Below are 20,000 nucleotides of genomic sequence, written 5' to 3'. Positions count from 1 at the left end.
TGGAGATCTTGACTATTGCGCAACGGGAGGTTCCAACGCTTTGTGACAGCTCGCGAGCGAGTCTTGAAAAGAGGCCTTTGGTCTTCTCGTCACTTTTGGGAAATCGCCTCGGAGCCGGCCAGCACCACCAGAGGGCGTCGGAAATGCCTGGCATTTTGCAATACTTGCGAAGGTGCATAGTTACCACGTCTTTAGGAATGGAATATTTCCATTACAGAAAAGGTCTATCTATTTTTGATGCAGCCTGAGGTAAAATTCGTTGGACACAACTTTAAATTGAACTTAACGCAAATGCATTGTGATATCATATTATCTTTTTTACTTTTAAAAAATTACTCAGAAAAAGAAAAATACTTCAATGGAAAAATCTTATCTTTTTTTAATGCAGCCTGTGGAATAATTCGCTGGACACAACCTTAACTTGAAGTTAACGCTAATTCATTGTGACATCATATTATCATTTTTACTTTGAAAATAATACTTCAACGGGAAAAAACCTTATCTTTTTTTTAATGCAGCCTGTGGAATAATTCGCTAGACACAACCTTAAATTGAAGTTAACGCAAATTCATTGTGACATCATATTATCATTTTTACTTTTAAAAAAATACGTCAACGGGTAAACCTTATCTTTTTCAATGCAGCCTGAGTGAAGGGAAAAAACTAAAAAAGAAAAAAAATACTTCAACGGGATAATTCGCTGGACACAGCCTTAAATTGAAGTTAACGTAAATTCAAAGTGACATCATATTAATTTTTTTACTTAAAAAAAAATACTTCGAAGGGTGAAACCGTCAATATTCGCCAAGTAACTTAGTTGAAATAATAACCAAACCGACTGACACGAGACGATTCTCTTCTAAAAATAGAATTTTTTTTTTTAAGAGATAATTATTCTTGCGTAAGACAATACATATGCATAATACGCACGTATATATTTATGATAATAGAAAAATATGTATCATACGAATATGCCTGTGCAACATTAATAAATATGTATAAGGGATTATTTCTGCAGTGACGTAGAATGTATGATAAAGATAAAACAAAACAATGCAAAATTATAACGAACACTGCATTGCACGGAATATATAATTAAAACATAATGCACTATTATAAAGAACACAGCATTGTACGGAATATATTATAAAGATAAAACATAACAGTGTAAGATCCTAAGTTGATAATCACTGCATTGGACGAATCTCACTGCACTGTGCGACGCCAAGTTACCGATCACCCAATCAATTAAAATCAAGCCGACCGCAAGAGCGAAATTTCTTCTCGGGATGATTAATGGATAATGACCGACTTGTATCTGGCGGAGGTTCATAAATCACCTCGAACTGGGCGGATTATTAGCGAGAGGCGTGAAGTGCTTTGAGGGAGGGTTTCCCAGAATGCTTTGCGAAGGAAGGGCTTTGTCACAGTTCCTCTCTGTGATATATTTGACGAATTTTGAGTTGGATCTGGTGTTTACAGCGTATTTGGTTTTCAAAGTCGTTCTTGAAGGCTGTGTTTTCTCTCTCTCTCTCTTCATCTTTCTTTTTTTTTTTTTGTTAATAAATCGTACGTATTTCACGATATATATATAATATATATATATATATATATATATATATATATATAATATATATATATGTATGTATATATAATTATATATAATTATATATATATATATATATAATATATATATATATATATATATATACACATGGTATATGAATATACATATATATCTTTATATATATACAAACACTCACCTATATATACACATATGTATATCTATATATATATATATCACACATCTAGTATATATGTAAGTATATACTATATATTCACGTATTTATTTTAATATTTTGTCCGTGCGTGTGTATTGCGTGATAATACGTTAAAAAAAAAAGGAGGTTGCACTTAAATATTGGTAAGCCTACTGGCTACACTAAAGAGCAAGAGTCCGTGCTATCGAGAGACCATCTATTTCAAATACGAAATCAAGAACAAGTTATAAATATTCCTAAGTAAAAATAGATAGATAAATAAAGCTTACTTTGAAATCCCGTGCAAATAATGTCAGTGGTGCATTGGTTAAAATAACATCGAAGACTTCAGGCAACATCTTGCAATGGCAAACACAATCGTTACCAACGTTCAGTTTCCTCCATTTGTGGAATACGGTGCATCATTCTCATACAACCTTCATGGAGGTCCATCTCCTGTTTGAGGACCTGTCCTTCTTATGTTTGTCTGCAAGACATGACGTTTTTGTGTCTCTGGGATCTGCCCTTCATTTGTTTGTCTGTAGTACGCGCAACTACTTCATTTGCTTAAAAGGACTTGTCTTTCGTCTGTCCTTAATTAAAAGCTGCCCTGCATTCATGTACGGATAGGACACATCCTCTGTGAATGCGCCAGTTCACGCCAGGGGACCTCAGAGAAGAAATAATATTATATGCATCTCATCTCCGAGAACCTTCCCTCCTCTTGTGCAAAAGCGTCCCGAGGGGGAAAGTGCGCATGCGCTATATAAGCGGTTCTCTTCAGCCCAAGTGGCTTCACTTTCTCGGTAGCCTCACGCCGAAGCTATTCTGTTATTCTTAACATCCGAAAGTGACGCATCGCCGAACTAAAGGAGATCTTATAAAGGAAGATAAAAACACAAGAAGAAGAGGAGGAGGGGGAGAAGTATAGGTATAGGAGAATCAAAGGCCTCCTCCGACATTCAAAAGCCTGAATTTCTCCTGCCTTCGCGAGGTGAGAGAAGAAGTCGGGTTAAAGTATATATAGACTTTGGGTCTGATGAGACTAATTTAAGTGTATCAGTGTTTATTGGATGGGAGCTCTTCATCACGCCCAAATCCGCAGTGAAAGGGCCAGGGGGAACAATCCAGACTTAGTGATGATGATTAACAGTGATTTCTTGTGGTGCTCGTCATATCTTCTGGTAAACACAACGCGGTTGCCAAGTGAGCGCGGGCTCTGATTGGGCATTATGCACCGACTCGAAGCCCTCCTATTGGCCCTTTTAGATGCCACATCAAAATGTGAATTTCTTGATTTCTCAAGCAAGTGAATTTGCCTTAGACCTCAAGACATAAAGATAAGCGTATGCAGTCTTTCCACCAATGCTTGCTCAACGAATTACGAAATAATATGAAAAGAAAAAGATAGTACCAACTCAGAGGAAACGTCTCTTGCAGTTCATGTAAGCGACTGACTTTAACCTGGTCAGCCAGATAGAGATAGCTGTGACCCCAAGGGTTTGTGGCGGGGGGTGGGGGTCGTTATCTACGACTAATATTCCTTGGGGGTCATTGTCTTTATGATATTTATAGTCTTTTGTTTATGTTTTTTCGACGATCCCCAAAGGGCTCGTTAAACAGGGCCACAAAGGCGGATTCGTACCGGGTTAAAACACCTGGGCTTCACTACGTAAGAAAAATCCGGCTGGAGTATTATCCTCCGTCAAGGATACTGACCAATAACTGTCTATTTACAGAGGAAGAGAACAACACTTTTAGTAATATATTTCTGTGGCACTGAATACATGAAATGAGGTATGATAAACCCATGGCGGTTATTTTACACACGAGTTACAAAGGGAAGGGGGTATGGGTTTGAAACCTATTACCTAAGTTTGGTCAAATGATGGGCATATGCCAAATTTTGTCTAGATCGGTCAAGCGGTTCGGATTTCCATAGCGCCCAAACAAACAAACAAACATTCACTTATATAGTATACGTATATATATATATTTATATATATATATATATACTTATTATAATATATATATATTATATAATATATAATTATTATATATATTATTATATAGATATTATATATATATATATATCTATATATTAATATATATATTAATAGAAATATATATAATATATATATAATGTGAATTCTTATCACATCACCGTGCTTCATATACATACATCGAGCTAAAAATGTTCTTTAATATCCCATTCGCTCTACCTCGGAATTAATTTCTTTTCCTATGTGCTAACCGAAGGGGAATTTTTTAGTTGATGATAATTTCGACCTCTCATGGGTTCGAACCAGCGGCGTCCAGTGACAACAAGGGGTGTAGAGCGAATTGGATATTAAAACTACATTTGTATCTCGATGTATGATATATATATATATATATATATATCTATATATATATATACATATATGAATAACTTGATCACGAAGTATATAAAACATGATGCTATGTATAAATAAAGGTTTTGCCACGGAGGAAAAAGGAAAGGCGATAGAGCCAAGAACTTTCGATCAAGCACGACCCTTTGCCTAAGCACAACCCAAGTAAAGGATCGTGCTAGACCGAAAGTTCTTGTGGCCTCTCTCGCCTGTCATTTTTCCTCTGTGGCAAAACCTTTATATATATATATATATATATATATATATATATATATATATATATATATAATAAATGTGTCAGGTTTACCATATATATATATATATATATATATATATATATATAATATATATATATATATATATGAACAAAGTTTTACTTCTTATACACAAATTACGTCCTCGAGGACACGAATTAACAAATCATCGTTTTCTCCAACTTCTCTGTTACAGGATGCGATTGTCCCTCCTGCTAGCGGCGTCCCTGGCAGCCCTTCTGGGGACTCAGGTCCAAGTCCGGGCAATACTCCTCGGCACTGGTGCAGCCACTGGGACGGCCCTCGGCTTAGGCATTGGCGCAGGTGGACTCGCCGGAATAAGCGGCCTTGCTTCAGGCCTCGGTGGAATTGGAGCCGGAGTCGCAGGACTGGGTCTTCTAGGTAAGTCGTGCGGCGGTTCCGCGCATGCGCGTTTTCAGACTTTTTCTTTGGGATTAATATTTCTTTAAGGGCGCCGACGTTACGGCTTCGGTCTTGTGACGTTTCTCGCTGTGACTCGAGGTTGAAATCGGCAGAAAAGAGCCAGTTTCCCGGTAAAGTCTTGAAGAGGGAAAGGGAGTTGCAAGAAACTGATCAGAGTACATTATTATTTTGCAATGACTTGATCGTAACCTTTATATATATACGTCTATATATATCTAATATAGTATACCAATTTATTTACTAATGATATGGTAATCTATACTTCATTACCTATTATTATTATTATTATTATTATTATTATTATTATTATTATTATTATTATTATTATTATTATTATTATTATTATTATTATTATTATTATGTCACACGTTAACTATTGCTTATTTTTATCATTTTGTGTTTACTTCACCATTATTAATACAAATCATATAAATTGTTTAATCAAACCTCCAAAATCTCTATAACCTTTATTATATATATATATATATATATATATATATATATATATATATATATATATATATATATATATATATATATGTATATACACACACACACACACACACACATATATATATATATATATATATATATATATATATATATATAGTATACCATTTAATTATTTACTGGATGATCGGACACTATAGTACTTCATCACCTAATACTTATCGAGACTGAACAGGTGTTCTAAACAGGTGTTGTCTCTCTCCAATGCAGGTGCTCTGAAGCTGGGACTCCTGGCCATCTTGAAGAAAAAGTTGAAAGGGGGAGGGGGAGGGGGAGGGGGAGGAGGAGGGGGAAAACATAAAGGCGGAAGGTTTAAAGGGGGAGGAGGTAAGTAATTATAGTGGTCTTTATATTTGGAATTTTTTATGATCTAAATGTTTCCGCTCATTTTCTGTTTGACTCTTGAGGCTGGATTATTATTATTATTATTATTATTATTATTATTATTATTATTATTATTGGAATGTTTTAATTGTTACTTCTTTTCTACCGCAGGTGGAGGAAGTTACGTACCAGTTTATATGGTTCCGTCCACTTCGTACGGAGCCCCTTCGTCGTCTTACAGTGCTCCAGCAACTGGAGGAGGGGGAGGTGGACATGTAGGAGGAGGAGGTTATGGTGGAGGAGGAGGAGTGGACATAGGGGTAGGAAGGAGGTTTGGTGGAGGAGGAGGTAGGAGGTGGACATGAGGAGGAGGAGGTGGAGGTTTTATGGTGGAGGAGGAGGAGGTGGCCAGGTTAGGAGGAGGAGGAGGTTAGGTGGAGGAGGTTTAGGAGGTGGACATGGTAGGAGGAGGATGGAGGCATGGCAGGAGGAGGTAGGAGGTAGGTTACATGGACAGGAGGAGGTGGACAGGAGGTTATGGGGAGGAGGAGGAGGTGGACATGCAGGAGGAGGAGGAGGAGGTTATGGTGGAGGAGGAGGAGGTGGACATGTAGGAGGAGGAGGAGGAGGAGGAGGTTATGGTGGAGGAGGAGGAGGTGGACATGCAGGAGGAGGAGGAGGAGGTTATGGTGGAGGAGGAGGAGGAGGTGGACATATAGGAGGAGGAGGAGGAGGAGGTGGACATGTGGGAGGAGGAGGAGGAGGTTATGGTGGAGGAGGAGGAGGAGGTGGACATATAGGAAGGAGGAGGAGGAGGAGGTGGTGGTGGTGGAGGAAGGAGGAGGAGGTGGACATGTGAGGAGGAGGGGGAGGTTATGGTGGAGGAGGAGGTGGACATGTAGGAGGAGGAAGTGGACATGGGGGAGGAGGAGGAAGTGGACATGTAGGAGGAGGGGGAGGCTATGGTGGAGGAGGAGGTGGACATGGAGGAGGTGGAGGGTCTGGAGGAGGAAGTTATAGTGTAGGGGGAGGAGGCGGAAGTGGGCATGTAGGAGGTGGAGGTCATGGAGGAGCTGGAGGAGGAGGTTATAGTGGAGGGGGAGGAGGAGGAGGTCATGGAGGAGCTGGGAGGGAGGGAGGATAGTAATAGTGAGGGGGGAGGAGGAGGTCATGGAGGAGCTGGAGAGGAGGAGGTTATAGTGGAGGGGGGGAGAGGAGGAGGTCATGGGAGGAGCTTGGTAAGGGGAGGAGGTTATAGTGGAAGGGCGGGGGAGGAGGAGGAAGTGGGACATGCAGGGGAGGTGGGAGGTCAGGTGGGAGGGAGCTGGAGGAGGAGGTTATAAGTGGAGGTTGGGGGAGGGGGGGAGGGGAGGAAGGTGGACCCATGCAGGAAGGTGGAGGTCATGGAGGAGGCTGGAGGCAGGGAGGACAGTTATATTGTAGGGGGAGGAGGAGGAGGAGGAGGTGGATATGTAGGAGGAGGAAGTGGAGGTGGACATGTAGGAGGTGGAGGCGGAGGAATAGGAGGAGGAGGCAGTGGTCACGGTGGTGGAGGAGGAGGAGGAGGAAGTAGTTATAGTGGAGGAGGAGCAGGGGGGAGCGGGCATGGCGAAATTCTTATAATTGGCGGAGGAGATGGCCATAGTGGAGGGGGAGGGGTAGGCGGTGGGGGCCATGGAGGGGGAGGAGGACAAGGAGGTGCCCTCACAAGCAGTTACTCATCCCTCAGGAGAAAGAGAGAGATTCCGAACTGGGAGCCCTTTTGGACTAACGCCTATGAGGCGAAGGTACAGTTATCTTGGTTATTTTTGTTTTCATTTGGTCATTAGAGTTATTTTGAAAGAATTACAGAATATGTTAATGACGTCATTCTATTCTTGATCAACAATGTATAAGGTTTTTCCGATCTGGTAAAAAAAAAAAAACTACGTCATGAATGCTTATCAAACATACAAGGAATCTGAGAGAATTGACGGAATTTATATCGGTAAGCCTTTTAGATATCTCATTGTACGCAAAATCAGAAAAAATAATAGATTCCTTTTAGATCTGGCATTTTATACAAAATCAGATAAAAATCATAAATTCCTTTTAGATCTCGCATTGTATGTAGAATCAGAAAAAAATAATAGATTATAAATCCTCTCCACATGCAGGAACTCCATGATGAAGACATGTTCTTCAAGAAAGTCAAAGCTGCTGATGCCACCAGATGTGGCCAGAGGCTCGTCTGTGAGCTGGCTGCAAGGTCTGCTACAGACTTGCAGTTGGATGAGCTTACCTTGCTGCAGGTTCTAAGGTAAGTCCTGCTGCTATCCTGTGTTGACAGAAGCGAATTACAGACTAAAGACACAGATTCACAGCTGATGAACTTGCTTTAAAGTTCTAAAGAATGTTCTGACACTCTGCGTTCTCAAAACCAAAGACCTTGAACTAGAGAATCAGGACACTGAAAGACTTGCAGGAATTAGTTACTGACTAAAAACACACAGTCACAGCTGATGAAATTGCTTTAAAGGTCTAAAGAATGTTCTGACACTCTGCGCTCTCAAAACCAAAGACCTTGAACTAGAGACTCAGGACATTGTGGAAGACTTGCAGGAATTACTTACGGATTAAAGACACAGAGTCACAGCTGATGAACTTGCTTTAAAGTTCTAAAGAAAGTTCTACCACATTGCATTCTCAGAACCAAAGGTCTTGAACTAGAGACTCAAGGCACTGTGAAAGACTTACAGAAATTTCTTACAGACTAAAGACACAGAGTTCAGCTGACGAATTTGCTTTAAAGTTCTAAAGAAAGTTCTGACACTGCTTTCTCAGAACCAAAGATCTAGAACTAGACTTAAGACACTGTGAAAGACTTACAGAAATTTCTTACAGACTAAAGACACAGAGTTCAGCTGACGAATTTGCTTTAAAGTTCTAAAGAAAGTTCTGACACTGCTTTCTCAGAACCAAAGATCTAGAACTAGAGACTTAAGACACTGTGAAAGACTTACAGGAATTACTTACAGACTAAAGACACAGAGTTACAGCTGACGAATATGCTTTAAAGTTCTAAAGAAAGTTCTGACACTGCTTTCTCAGAACCAAAGATCTAGAACTAGAGACTTAAGACACTGTGAAAGACTTACAGGAATTACTTACAGACTAAAGACACAGAGTTTCAGCTGACGAATTTGCTTTAAAGTTCTAAAGAAAGTTCTGACACTGCTTTCTCAGAACCAAAGATCTAGAACTAGATTTAAGGACACTGTGAAAAGACTTACAGGAATTACTTACAGACTAAAGACACAGAGTTTCAGCTGACGAATTTGCTTTAAAGTTCTAAAGAAAGTTCTGACACTGCTTTCTCAGAACCAAAGATCTAGAACTAGACTTAAGACACTGTGAAAGACTTACAGGAATTACTTACAGACTAAAGACACAGAGTTACAGCTGACGAATTTGCTTTAAAGTTCTAAAGATAGTTCTGACACTGCTTTCTCAGAACCAAAGATCTAGAACTAGAGACTTAAGACACTGTGAAAGACTTACAGGAATTTCTTACAGAGTTTCAGCTGACGAATTTGCTTTAAAGTTCTAAAAGAAAGTTCTGACACTGCTTTCTCAAAACAAAAGATCTAGAACTAGAGTCTTAAGACACTGTGAAAGACTTACAAGAATTACTTACAGACTAAAGACACAGAGTTACAGCTGACGAATTTGCTTTAAAGAACCAAAGATCTTGAACTAGAGACTTGAGACTGTTAATGCCTTACATGAATGACTGTATTATGGTCCAGTTGATTAATATTTTGAACAGTTATTTACATATCCAGATGCTTTTGCACAGTTGAAACTCAATTCTGATCTCAACATCACACAGAGAGAAGCGTCCACGATTCACCAAGAGAGGCGGTGCAAGAGCAGCCTACGAATTCGCGATGGACGCCGGCTACTCTGGGGCAGCCTGCCAGGACCTGTACTCGACGTGTCCTTACACGAGTCAACATATGATGGCCATCGTGAGATCGGTGTCCAGGAAGGTTTCCTCCATGATGGAGGATAGCCTGTAGTTCAAGTTAGGAATTTATTGTAACTATTTCTCCCTTTATTATATGGTTTTTGTTTCCACAGATTTCAGTACTGAGTATTGCCACACCAGGAAACAATAATTTCCCTCCATCTCACACCATATCTCAAGACAGATTTCAGAATCGAAATAGCAAGTTTCCGAGACAAATTGAGGATCTTTTTAGCCCATAGCTTCCTACCTTCATTTTATTCAGAGGATCTTATTCAGTTTTCTTCACATTTTTTTTTTTTTTTTTTTTTTTTAAATAATCGACTGAGGGTTCTATATCTCAAGACAGATATATCAGAATCGAAATAGCAAGTTTCTTAGACAAATTGAGGATCTGTTTACTTCACAGCTTCCTACCTTCATTTTATTCAGTTTTCTTCTCATTTTATTTTTTCTTTTAGAAATAATCGACTGAGGGTTCTAGTGCGGAACCGGTACTGTCATGTTAAGCCAATATCTTTCTATATTAGGAAAATATTTATTTATCTACTATGCCAAGAGTCGAATTAGAAAAAAAAGTGTAGGGATTTTTTCAAATGCCTTTAAACTAGGAAGATAAAGTTTATTTTTGTATCTTCTCTTGTATATACTTATTGTATGATTCTTTAGTAGTCATCAACTTTAGGTAAACTTATGCGCTAGTTTACTTTGAAGTACTTGTTTTGATTTTTTTTATATAAAAATCATGATTGAAAATAAATCTTATAAACAAAAGTTCCTTTTTTCTCATTTACCAAACAACTATATTTCTTTTGAAACCTCAGAAATGTGAAGCCTATCTTGTATGGGTCACTGCCTACATTGTATCTTGGAGGGCGTACTATAAATGACATTCAATCTGCAATACTTCCTGCCCTTTCCCTCTCATGAGTTCCCATTGGCATCCTCCCGATGAGCTGTCCAACTTCTTTAGCAAACTTCACATTTGCAAAGAATTCGAAATTTTGATTCAGTGGTTTGGTAAGAGTTCTTTGCGATAGGAAAAAAGTATATTTTGATTTATAATAACAACTAAAGTTTGTATCTCTTGGTTTATAGTCACAATATATACTATAGGTCTAACTCTAATAACATTAAGAAGTATATTTTGAAGGCGGTTCAAGTCATACACAGTTCACAATACGATCATCTTTACTTTCAGAGGGGTCAAATATGTATACACATGCTTCAGAGCAGAATGAAAGGAATATATGATATAGCTTCTATGCTTAACAAGTCAATATTTGCATTCCTTTGATTAAATTACATTTCCCGTGGTCAGTATTCAGTACATGTACTCTTATTGATAAATAAATACACACGCACTCACGAAATAAATTAGACGCAATGTCAGTGAAATCCATTACTTGATTCATGGTCGAAAGAGAGAGAGAGAGAGAGAGAGAGAGAGAGAGAGAGAGAGAGAGAGAGAGAGAGAGAGAGGTTCTTAAACGACGAAAGTTTTGAGGATGCAGGAATAGGCGAGAAGTGAAGAGAAACAACACTCGCGAGAATGGTCACCGGCAAAGCATACAATCACCACCTAGGCCTAGCAGACTGGTCCGGTGAATCCCGTGTATGTGCAGTAGGCCGATGCAGATATGGTTATGGATCTGTTCACCGACGTGGTCGTGATGGTGGCAGTTGTCGTCGTCGTCTGCCAGACGGTGAAGACCAGTCTTTCCTTCTGGCTCATCTCGGCAGAAGGTGCTTCCTCTCCAGGGAGCTCCTTCGAGGTGTCCAAATCCGTTGCTTCCAGCGCCGCGGTGTCCTCCTCCAGGATTGGTGTGGCCCTCTGCCGTCTGCGGAATCTTCTTCCCTGGCAAGCCTGGGCTTTCGCTGGAGAGAGGAAATGAGGTACGATCAGTCATGAAGGTGGTTAGATAAAAGGTATAAATCGCACAGCAGTCTGCCTTTTTAATAACGAGGGATAATCATGCAATCGTCAATTTTTTGGCCGGGAGCAGCTCCGACTTTTAAAATGTCGCCGTTGGTAGTCTTAGGGAAAAAAAAAGCACACACGTTCAGTATTATAAGAAATTAGGGAACCTTTCGGGTTAAGATCTAGCTAATAGCTCCGCGTCGGGTATTTCTTTGGAAATTAGTTTCCTATAGTATTTAGTTGCTTATTAAGAGTTTACCGTTATTTTTTTGGGTGGTCGATTGTAATTGACCACCAGGGGCTAGTACTAAACACGTTCCTTGCAGTCCGTGCGGAGTTATTGCCTAGAATTACCCATTTCAGAATCGTAACTAGTGAATAAAACCTTCCTTACTTGTGTAGCACGTGTAGGGCATCACGGTCGTCTTGGTGGAGATCTCTGTGTAGGTGGTGGTGCCGTAGGAGGCGATGATGATCTTCTCCCTTAGACCGACGTTCGTTTCGTCTGTTCGTAGGGCGACACGAAAGAAGAGTGAGATTCGTTGGATGACTTTATAACAACGGATTCGTTATCAAGACAAACAAGTAAAGACGGTTTGTTTTCAGAAGGTCGTTATTTTACTAGATCATATACTCAATATTTTCAGAATGACTAGCTTGATTTTTGACTTGGTAGATTCATTAGGTAATCTTTGCAATACTGAATATATTTAATGCACAAAGATAAGCTAACAGACGCCCATATTCATATCCAGAATACCCAGGTACATACTTAAATACAAAACAAAAGCCTATGCACGCAGACTTTGTAATTACATAGGTCTTACAACTTTAACTATAATGTAATTATAATGATAAGCATAACTATATAAGCTGTCTATAACTGTTACCCTCACCTTCCTCGGTGTCAGCATTCCTGTCAGCAACGGCGCAGGTGACAGCAAGAGCTAGGATGACGGTCTTCCACACAGCTTTCTGGAAAGAGAGAGAGAGAGAGAGAGAAATAAGGTGGACAAGACTTTATTTGATGCAATATTAAACTCAGCTATTTAATGTAAGCAACAATGTGTCACAATGAGACCCGAAACCAAAATGAAAAGCGAATCTTATGCGACTTCTTCAAAATGTCCTAAAAATACTTTTGGTATAATAACATGCTAAATTAAAGTAAATGGTAGCAAAATCATTGTCAGCTGAAGATTTAGATAATACAGACCACCTATAAATCAAATTAGACGTTGCCACAGATATCAAACGAGAAAATATCGCAACTAGATTAAAAAAAGTATATCTTAATTTTACCAGACCACTGAGCTGATTAACAGCTCTCCTAGGGCTGGCCCGAAGGATTAGATATTTTTACGTGGCTAAGAACCAATTGGTCACTTAGCAACGGGATCTACAGCTTATTGTGGGATCCGAACCACATTATATCGAGAAATTAATTTCTATCACCAGAAATAAATTCCCATGATTCCACGTTGGCCAAGCCGAGAATCGAATTCCGGACCACCGGATTGGCAGCCGAGCGCGAAAACCACTCGTCCAACGAGAAACTTTCAATGTGATTGAAGTAACCACTGCGGGTAGGGGTTGGGGGGGGGGGGGGGGGGAGACTCACCATCATGCCAAGAGACAAAAGACGCTCGGAGATCAACTCAAGTGACTCTCGAAGTCTCTCAAGCCTTATTTATATACGTAAGGGAGACCTCCCCTTTTCCTCTCTTTTATTGACGTTAAATGTGAGGAATTCTACCTACCAGAGGAGGAAAACTCGCGTCTTCTTGTGAGGAAGAAATGGGGTTGAAAAAACCTACAATAAAAGTTTTATGGTGATGTAGGATGGAAGCCTTGGAGGGAAGTCCTATACTTCAGTTGGGAGGCGGTCCTGCCAGTGGTTCCTATCCATCTCGGTTTTTCGTGGTTTAGTGAGTTATCATTATTATTTATTATTATTAGAGGGAAGGAAATACGTTTAGGAAGCCATCTTAAACATTCATACGAGTGTATCAAGAGAACAGTGGCCTGGTGTGGACCTTTGCATCTCACCAACAAGCAGAGAAGACTTATTTTCGAAGACGGGACAGCGTTGAGTCTAGTTTTCATTAGATTTTCTATCATGAGAGTTACCTATAAATGTCTTGTAACAGAACGAACGGGAAAAATCAAGACAGTTAACATTAATCAAGAAATTGCAAAACCCGCCTTAACGAATGTACGACCATAGATATTGAAAATGTTCCGCTCATGGTAACCATTTAGTTACTAAGCCTGATGAATTTTCATGGTTGTTTTGGAAATAATACGTACAAAGAGCCAAAGCTAAGATTAAAATATTTGGGTTTCCCCTTAAAGACAAGCGTCATTTTAGTCTCAACTGTATACCGTCCATAGCTGAAAATACTCTCTATGTAGTCCTTGCTGATGACGTCATCGCTCCTCGCGTTTTCTGAGAAGGTAATTGGCTGTCCTGGCAATTTGCTGACTATAGACTGGTTACGTCCAACAACAAGCTGCTGTTCATGGTTCAAACGGTCTTCCGGAACGTGGCGGACTAGTCTTACTCGTAGGTTGTGTGGTTACGAGGAAGGTCTGCAACTGTACGGGAAGAAAATGACAACCTGTGAGGCTAAGTTACCATTATTCACTTGTTTTAAGACTGTGGCTTAAGGGTATAATTTTACTGCTTTTCCAGTAAATTTTTATTAAGAGTTTTGGACGTGCTGCCCGTTCATTTGTATTTGTTACGCTGCATAGTAGTAGTTCTGATGATTTTTGCATTTAACACTTCTTGAAATGGTACTTATGTTTCCAAACCCATACTTTTAAGCATTTATTTATTTATCATATCATTAATGGCAATTAGTGCATACATATATTTGCAGTTTATAATCGTTGGTTTTTAACTATTTGTTCAAAACTGCGCAAGCTTAGTTAATTTTGTTACTACAATAGGATCACCTGAAGATTAGCGACCCCTAATACCTCTCCTGAAGAAAATAGACCCCAAAAATTTTAAATTCCTCCTGAAGAAAAGCGACCCCAATATTTTCCACCTGAAGATAAACGACCCCTGCTTGTTGGTGTCTTCAATCTTCAGGTGACCCACTTTAGCTCATAAATATATTAGAAAAAAGGAGAAAAAAAGATATATATTCATTAAAAACTATTTTATTAAACATTTGTTAAAAACACAAATTTAGACAAACAATCAATAGTTAACTAAAAGCTTATTGTCTTGCAATTTCAGTACAAAAATAATCAAAAACCTACTGTAACCCTGTGGCTAGCACGTGCAGCGCAACATTACCTCTTGCCAGAACATACCGAGCTTGCCAAGAATCTTTAAATATGCGGATAAGGTGCGAAGCACCGTTCCGCCAGGGCCTTACTGTACCCCTATTAATTCCTCGCCTTAAGAAAAGCGACCCCAATATTTTCCACCTGAAAAGCGACCCCAGCGTGTGTTGGGGTTGCTTTTTTTCAGGTGATCCCTACAATATTAGGTTTAACTACAAATTGAAAATTTTTCAGAGTATGACGAGTGAATTGAAGGAATTTATCGGTTGTGAAACGTTGAGCAAGTTGCCATAAGTGCATTTGATTCGTCGTAAAAGATCGGCGTTTCCGTTCTAAGGTTTGTCTTCACTTTCACTTGCTTTCACTTATCACAGATGATAAAATATGGAAGACTTTTTAAACTTAATTTCCACTAGCAAGAATGTTTAAATTTGGTTAATTTAATCATAAAAGCAAGTTAAATTTGCTCTGTATTGTTTAATTCTAAGCACTAATGAACATTGATTAAAAACTTTCAGGTTAATCTGGAATTCAGGACTACTTATGAGAATCTGGAATTCAGGAATACTTTTTGAGAAACTGGAATTCAAGAATACTTTTTGGGAATCTGGAATTCAGGACTTATTTTGCACGGTCGGTGAAGCTCCTCTCGCAAACTACTCCAGGGGAAGATATTTACTTAAATGATGTCAAGACACCGAACTTAATGTTTTTTATTTTATTTCCTCCACCCCTACTGGGGCGGTGCCCCAGTTGGGGTGGAGGGCCCTCCCGATACCCTGTTCATAGTTCTTAGGACCTACGAACAGGTTTAGGGGAGGGTATTTTTTTCAGGTAATAACTTTATTAGACTAGTCATTTTGTTTAAATTTCTTGCGCATGTATATATGTATATGTATGTCAATTTTGAAGTTTAGATTAACTTAGTTTAGTTTTACCTGTTTTGTATATTTTATGCTCTTACCTGCTAGGGTTTTAGTACATTCATTTACTTACTCGATAGTTAAGATAACTTAACGATTTCAAGTATTTCAAGGTGATGAGTTAATGTCCACTTGTGTTACATCAAAGATTTTAACAGTGGACAAGCAAATTCTCAGGTCCAGCTGTTTTGTAAATAAAAATACTGTTTAACTGAGCAACGTAAATTTTAAATAACGTAAATGTTTTAGAATATAGCTTAACCACTTTTAAGGTAAGACTTTTTTTAATAGATAAATACCAATATATTTATCAAATCAATGCCTAGCTATCTTACGAATACAAATGACGGTATTATTACAGTTTCAACCATTATGGGAAATCTATTATATTGATATTTTTCCCGAGTTAAGCTCGTGATAACAAAACACTTCTTCTCAATACATTATTGTCGCTAATGCATACTTACAGAGAAAAAAAAAAAATTAAGTTTTTACCTCGAATTTTTCCTAAGTCGGGAGAGGTGTTTCCTCTACGGTAATGTCTACTTTTAATGAGCCCTCTAACTTACTTTCTTACGCAAACAAAAAGCAGTTTCAGTTACTCATTATTGGCTGAGAGGTGTGACATCGTTATGACGTCATGGGTTTCATAACCAATTACGAAACGACTTTAGTCGAAACTAAGTTTCACTAGCATTCAGCGGAGTAATAAAGTTACCTGTCTAGTGTCCACTGGTATCCGTTGTTTGACTGAATACTCGAATAATGAAGCAAAAAACGGCATTTTGTCTTCTTGTACCCATGGCAGAGGTAGTGGCTGGCCCTTCTGGCATTAATTTTGACAGACCTTGGATTTCCTACCGATTGTTTGCAGTGCAATGTGGTCGTCGGGTACCTGGCCACTTCCTACTTTAAGTTGCATGTCAGGGAACCTTGCAACGGCTTCACGTTTTCCTCAAAGAAGCAGCACATCTTTATCAACCAACAGTTTAAGGTAAGCTTCATTAATTTATAGAGTATATTATAATGGTGGTAGTATAACGATGTATACAGCAAGCTTACCCATCAATTTGGATTTGGTTTGATGGATGTTAGGTAGTGGCCTTAAGGGGTGGTCGCAGGGGGGCGGAGCCCCCCGCCTAGGCTAGGTAGGGGTACAGGGCCCTAGGTAAGGTTAGGTGGTTGTATTAGGTTCGGTAGTGCCCCGAAAATCACTTTTCTCCTCCTCCCCCCACCCAAAAACCCCGCTTCCCACTGGGATCCCCCATAATTGAAGTAGTAGGTTTTATGCTTTAGATTTTGTGTGTAAGAGTAACTCTTAGTTTTCTTTTTTATTCATTTCCTCATGTTTCTATGCGATGTGCAACACCAATCTGGTCGTTTTTTGCCGTTTTTCGTCGTTAAACTCAAAATCGGATGGTTTGCAGTCAAAATAAATGTTAAATCCGTTGGAACTACATTATTTCTGATGTAACAAATATATTTTTATTCCAGTTTTCCCATAATGGTTGAAACTGTAATTTTACCCAAATGACAAACCTTCCTATTATAAATCTGGTCTAGTTTTATGCCAATAGTGTCCAAGAGACCTATTGCCGTCACTGTCTTTTGCTGAGCATCTCTATAGACTCATATCGGCTCAACTTGTTAGCGTTTATTCGCTAACTTTGGCGTTTTAACAAGTTTGCCTTCATTCCATCCACGACGGGACAAGTTTGCATTTATTTGGTATGATACCTCAGGCACGTTGATGGCATTAGTTGGTACCTTCTGGTTACTGTTATTAGCATTTATTTAGTGCTTCTTGTTGCATATGCTTGGTAAATCTTGCTACTTGTTAGCAGTTATTTGGTATCTGACATCTTGTTAGCATTGCTAACTCGGGCGAAGAAATTACGTACTCTGTACCTCTCGCTAATTGTTAGCATTTATTTGGTACCTGTGGCAACTTGTTAGCATGTAGTTTTGTTATTGTATGGGTGGCAACTGAAGCTTGTCTGGTTGGTGGTTGTTGATAGCCTTAGCAACTTGGTCTCATTAGCATTTCGGTATGCTTGACAAAAATAGATAAATAAATGGTACAATATTTTTGGGTTTTTTAAGTTTTCCTCCTGGGAGCTAAAGTTGTATTTCTGAATTGCATGGAAGTAATCCATTGTATTAAGTTAACCTGACCATTTTTTCTTTGCAGGTTATTTTATAGAGCTAAGTTATCCCAGGCCATGACTGTTTGTATTAGTGTTGGAATCTATCAAGATTGTGGTTCGAATGCAACATAGTAGGATTCACGCCTCAATAGATAGTTCCTGGCCTTGGGATTTAAGTCTTCAGAAGTGAAGTCGTAGGATTCACGCCTCTATAGATATTGTTCCTGGCCTTGGGATTAAAGTTTTCAGAAGTGCAGTCGAAGTCCACTTGATGTAAAACTAGCTTTCTCTTGTAAGGATATAAAGGGAAAATAAAGCAAAACTCTACTAGGTAGTTGTATCCTTCTCCATTTTGAGTTTCGTTCAACCAGATTTCTGTATACTTGTTATCTTGGGACTGTTGTCTTTTTCTGGAAAAAAAAAAGGAAGATAAAAGTGGGAAACTTATCCCAGCGAGAAATTTTTTTCAACTTAAATGTTTAGTTTTCATATAACATTGAGAACTGTGAAAAGGAAGGCTGGGGGAGATTAAGTTTGTGGTGGAGGCTAAGAGTACGCAGGGAGAAGTTTCTCACGGAGGAAGTTTGCCGTTTAAGACTGCCTCTGCCTAGTGGTGATGGTGGTGATGACTGGTAATGACGACGGTTGTGGTGGTGATACGAACCGGTGGTGACGACTTCGCCTCCCAACGAGTTTGGGTTATTAAATATTTCTCCACTCTCTCGCTATGGGAGAATGTATGTAATTACAAATAAACTTGGAGATGTTGGCCTCCTTTCAACAAGTTATCAAAATTTCACCAAGTTTTCAAAATATGCAAATACCTGCTCTTGTAAGTGAAAGAAAATTTACTACCAAAACAAAGGCTTTGTTTTATATGAAAATCTTATAAAGGCGTTTGTATAACTAATGCTTTTACCCCAGTCTCTAATGCTTAACTGCAAGATTATACCTCTTCATGAAATTTTTAATTAATTTTTTAAATTTTTTGCATCGACATTAGGCTATGACGAAGAGGTATGTGACCAGTAATTATCATTAAAAATTTTCTGCAAATATAATTTTATCCTTGTGTGACGACTATGGTAGGTGGTGGTAGTAGGTTGTGTTAATGTTAAGTATCTGACGACCCGAGTTGATGTTATGGTAATAAGCCCCGTTTAAATCCTTAAGGCCTAAACATTCCAATGCTTTTAATAAGTTTTCAAGACAGGATCTGCTGATAGAAGAGGATTAGGATCGATAATTTGACAAATTTGAAAAAACAATAAGGGCAAAAATACATGTAAGGCCCCTTCCACACGGTCGAGCTTTGGTCGACGAACTTTGTCCGATGTGACGTCAGAAGTGGAGAAACCGCGGGAAAAGTCAGAACTTTATTGCAGTTTCTGCGCTTCTGACGTCACATCGAACAAAGTTCGTCGAGCAAAGCTTGACCGTGTGGACCCACACGGTCGAGCTTTAGTCGATGAACTTTGTTCAATGTGACGTCAGAAGCGGAGAAACTGCGGCAAAGTTCTGACTTTTCTTGCTGTTTCTCTGCTTCTGACGTCACATCGGACAAAGTTCGTCGACCAAAGCTCGACCGTGTGGACGGGGCCTTAGTGTAGCCTCGTGGGAAAGTTAGCTCGAGAGGATTAATTTTATTCAAATTTTATAACAAATGATCGTTTGTCAACTCTAGAACGGTTCCTATATATTTAACTTAAAATCTTTTGCAAAACCTGTTTCATGCACGTCTTCTTCCATAGTCCTGTACGACAATGGGCATGAATGAAGTGCTTCTGTAGACATTATATTCTACGGTACTTTCTGCGTATAAATTTATGCATAGAAACGCCTCTTTTTGTTTTTAAAACTGCTCGATTTTCACAAATTTTGGAACCCATGTCAATAGACTTAAACAGCCGCTGCTATCCACGCAGATTACTTAAAGCAAAAAGTTGAAATCCGTAATCCATACAGCTTTATCTACATGCAGGCACATTTCTTAAATTATAGGATATATAATGTAT

The 20,000-nt window shown here is 39.0% G+C and overlaps 2 protein-coding genes and 2 long non-coding RNA genes across 4 annotated transcripts; 3 read left to right on the top strand and 1 right to left on the bottom strand.

Moving 5' to 3' along the window:
- The first annotated feature begins 2,571 nt into the window (after positions 1–2,571).
- LOC135203888 (uncharacterized) lies at positions 2,572–5,622 on the top strand. The gene is made up of 3 exons (XR_010312070.1): positions 2,572–2,754; positions 4,604–4,809; positions 5,572–5,622. It is a non-coding gene; the product is annotated as an uncharacterized LOC135203888 (long non-coding RNA).
- Positions 5,623–5,882: 260 nt separating this feature from the next.
- LOC135203996 (uncharacterized) lies at positions 5,883–6,829 on the top strand. The gene is made up of 2 exons (XM_064233920.1): positions 5,883–6,033; positions 6,612–6,829. Exons 1-2 carry the CDS (start codon positions 5,883–5,885, stop codon positions 6,827–6,829), a joined length of 369 nt encoding a protein of 122 aa, XP_064089990.1.
- Positions 6,830–7,362: 533 nt separating this feature from the next.
- On the top strand, positions 7,363–10,384 carry LOC135203887 (uncharacterized). Its single transcript, XR_010312069.1, has 3 exons — positions 7,363–7,472; positions 7,842–7,984; positions 9,557–10,384. It is a non-coding gene; the product is annotated as an uncharacterized LOC135203887 (long non-coding RNA).
- A 519-nt stretch (positions 10,385–10,903) lies between these two features.
- LOC135203995 (uncharacterized) lies at positions 10,904–13,242 on the bottom strand. The gene is made up of 4 exons (XM_064233919.1): positions 13,237–13,242; positions 12,512–12,590; positions 12,010–12,120; positions 10,904–11,572 (listed from the first exon to the last, which is right to left on the bottom strand). Exons 1-4 carry the CDS (start codon positions 13,240–13,242, stop codon positions 11,283–11,285), a joined length of 486 nt encoding a protein of 161 aa, XP_064089989.1. The 3' UTR covers positions 10,904–11,282.
- Positions 13,243–20,000: the final 6,758 nt, after the last annotated feature.

This window comes from Macrobrachium nipponense, chromosome 44, assembly GCF_015104395.2.
Source record: "Macrobrachium nipponense isolate FS-2020 chromosome 44, ASM1510439v2, whole genome shotgun sequence".
NCBI classification, from domain to species: Eukaryota; Metazoa; Arthropoda; class Malacostraca; order Decapoda; family Palaemonidae; genus Macrobrachium; species Macrobrachium nipponense.
The sequence above is the reverse complement of the archived record's forward strand: the minus strand, read 5'-3'. Positions and strand labels throughout refer to the sequence as shown.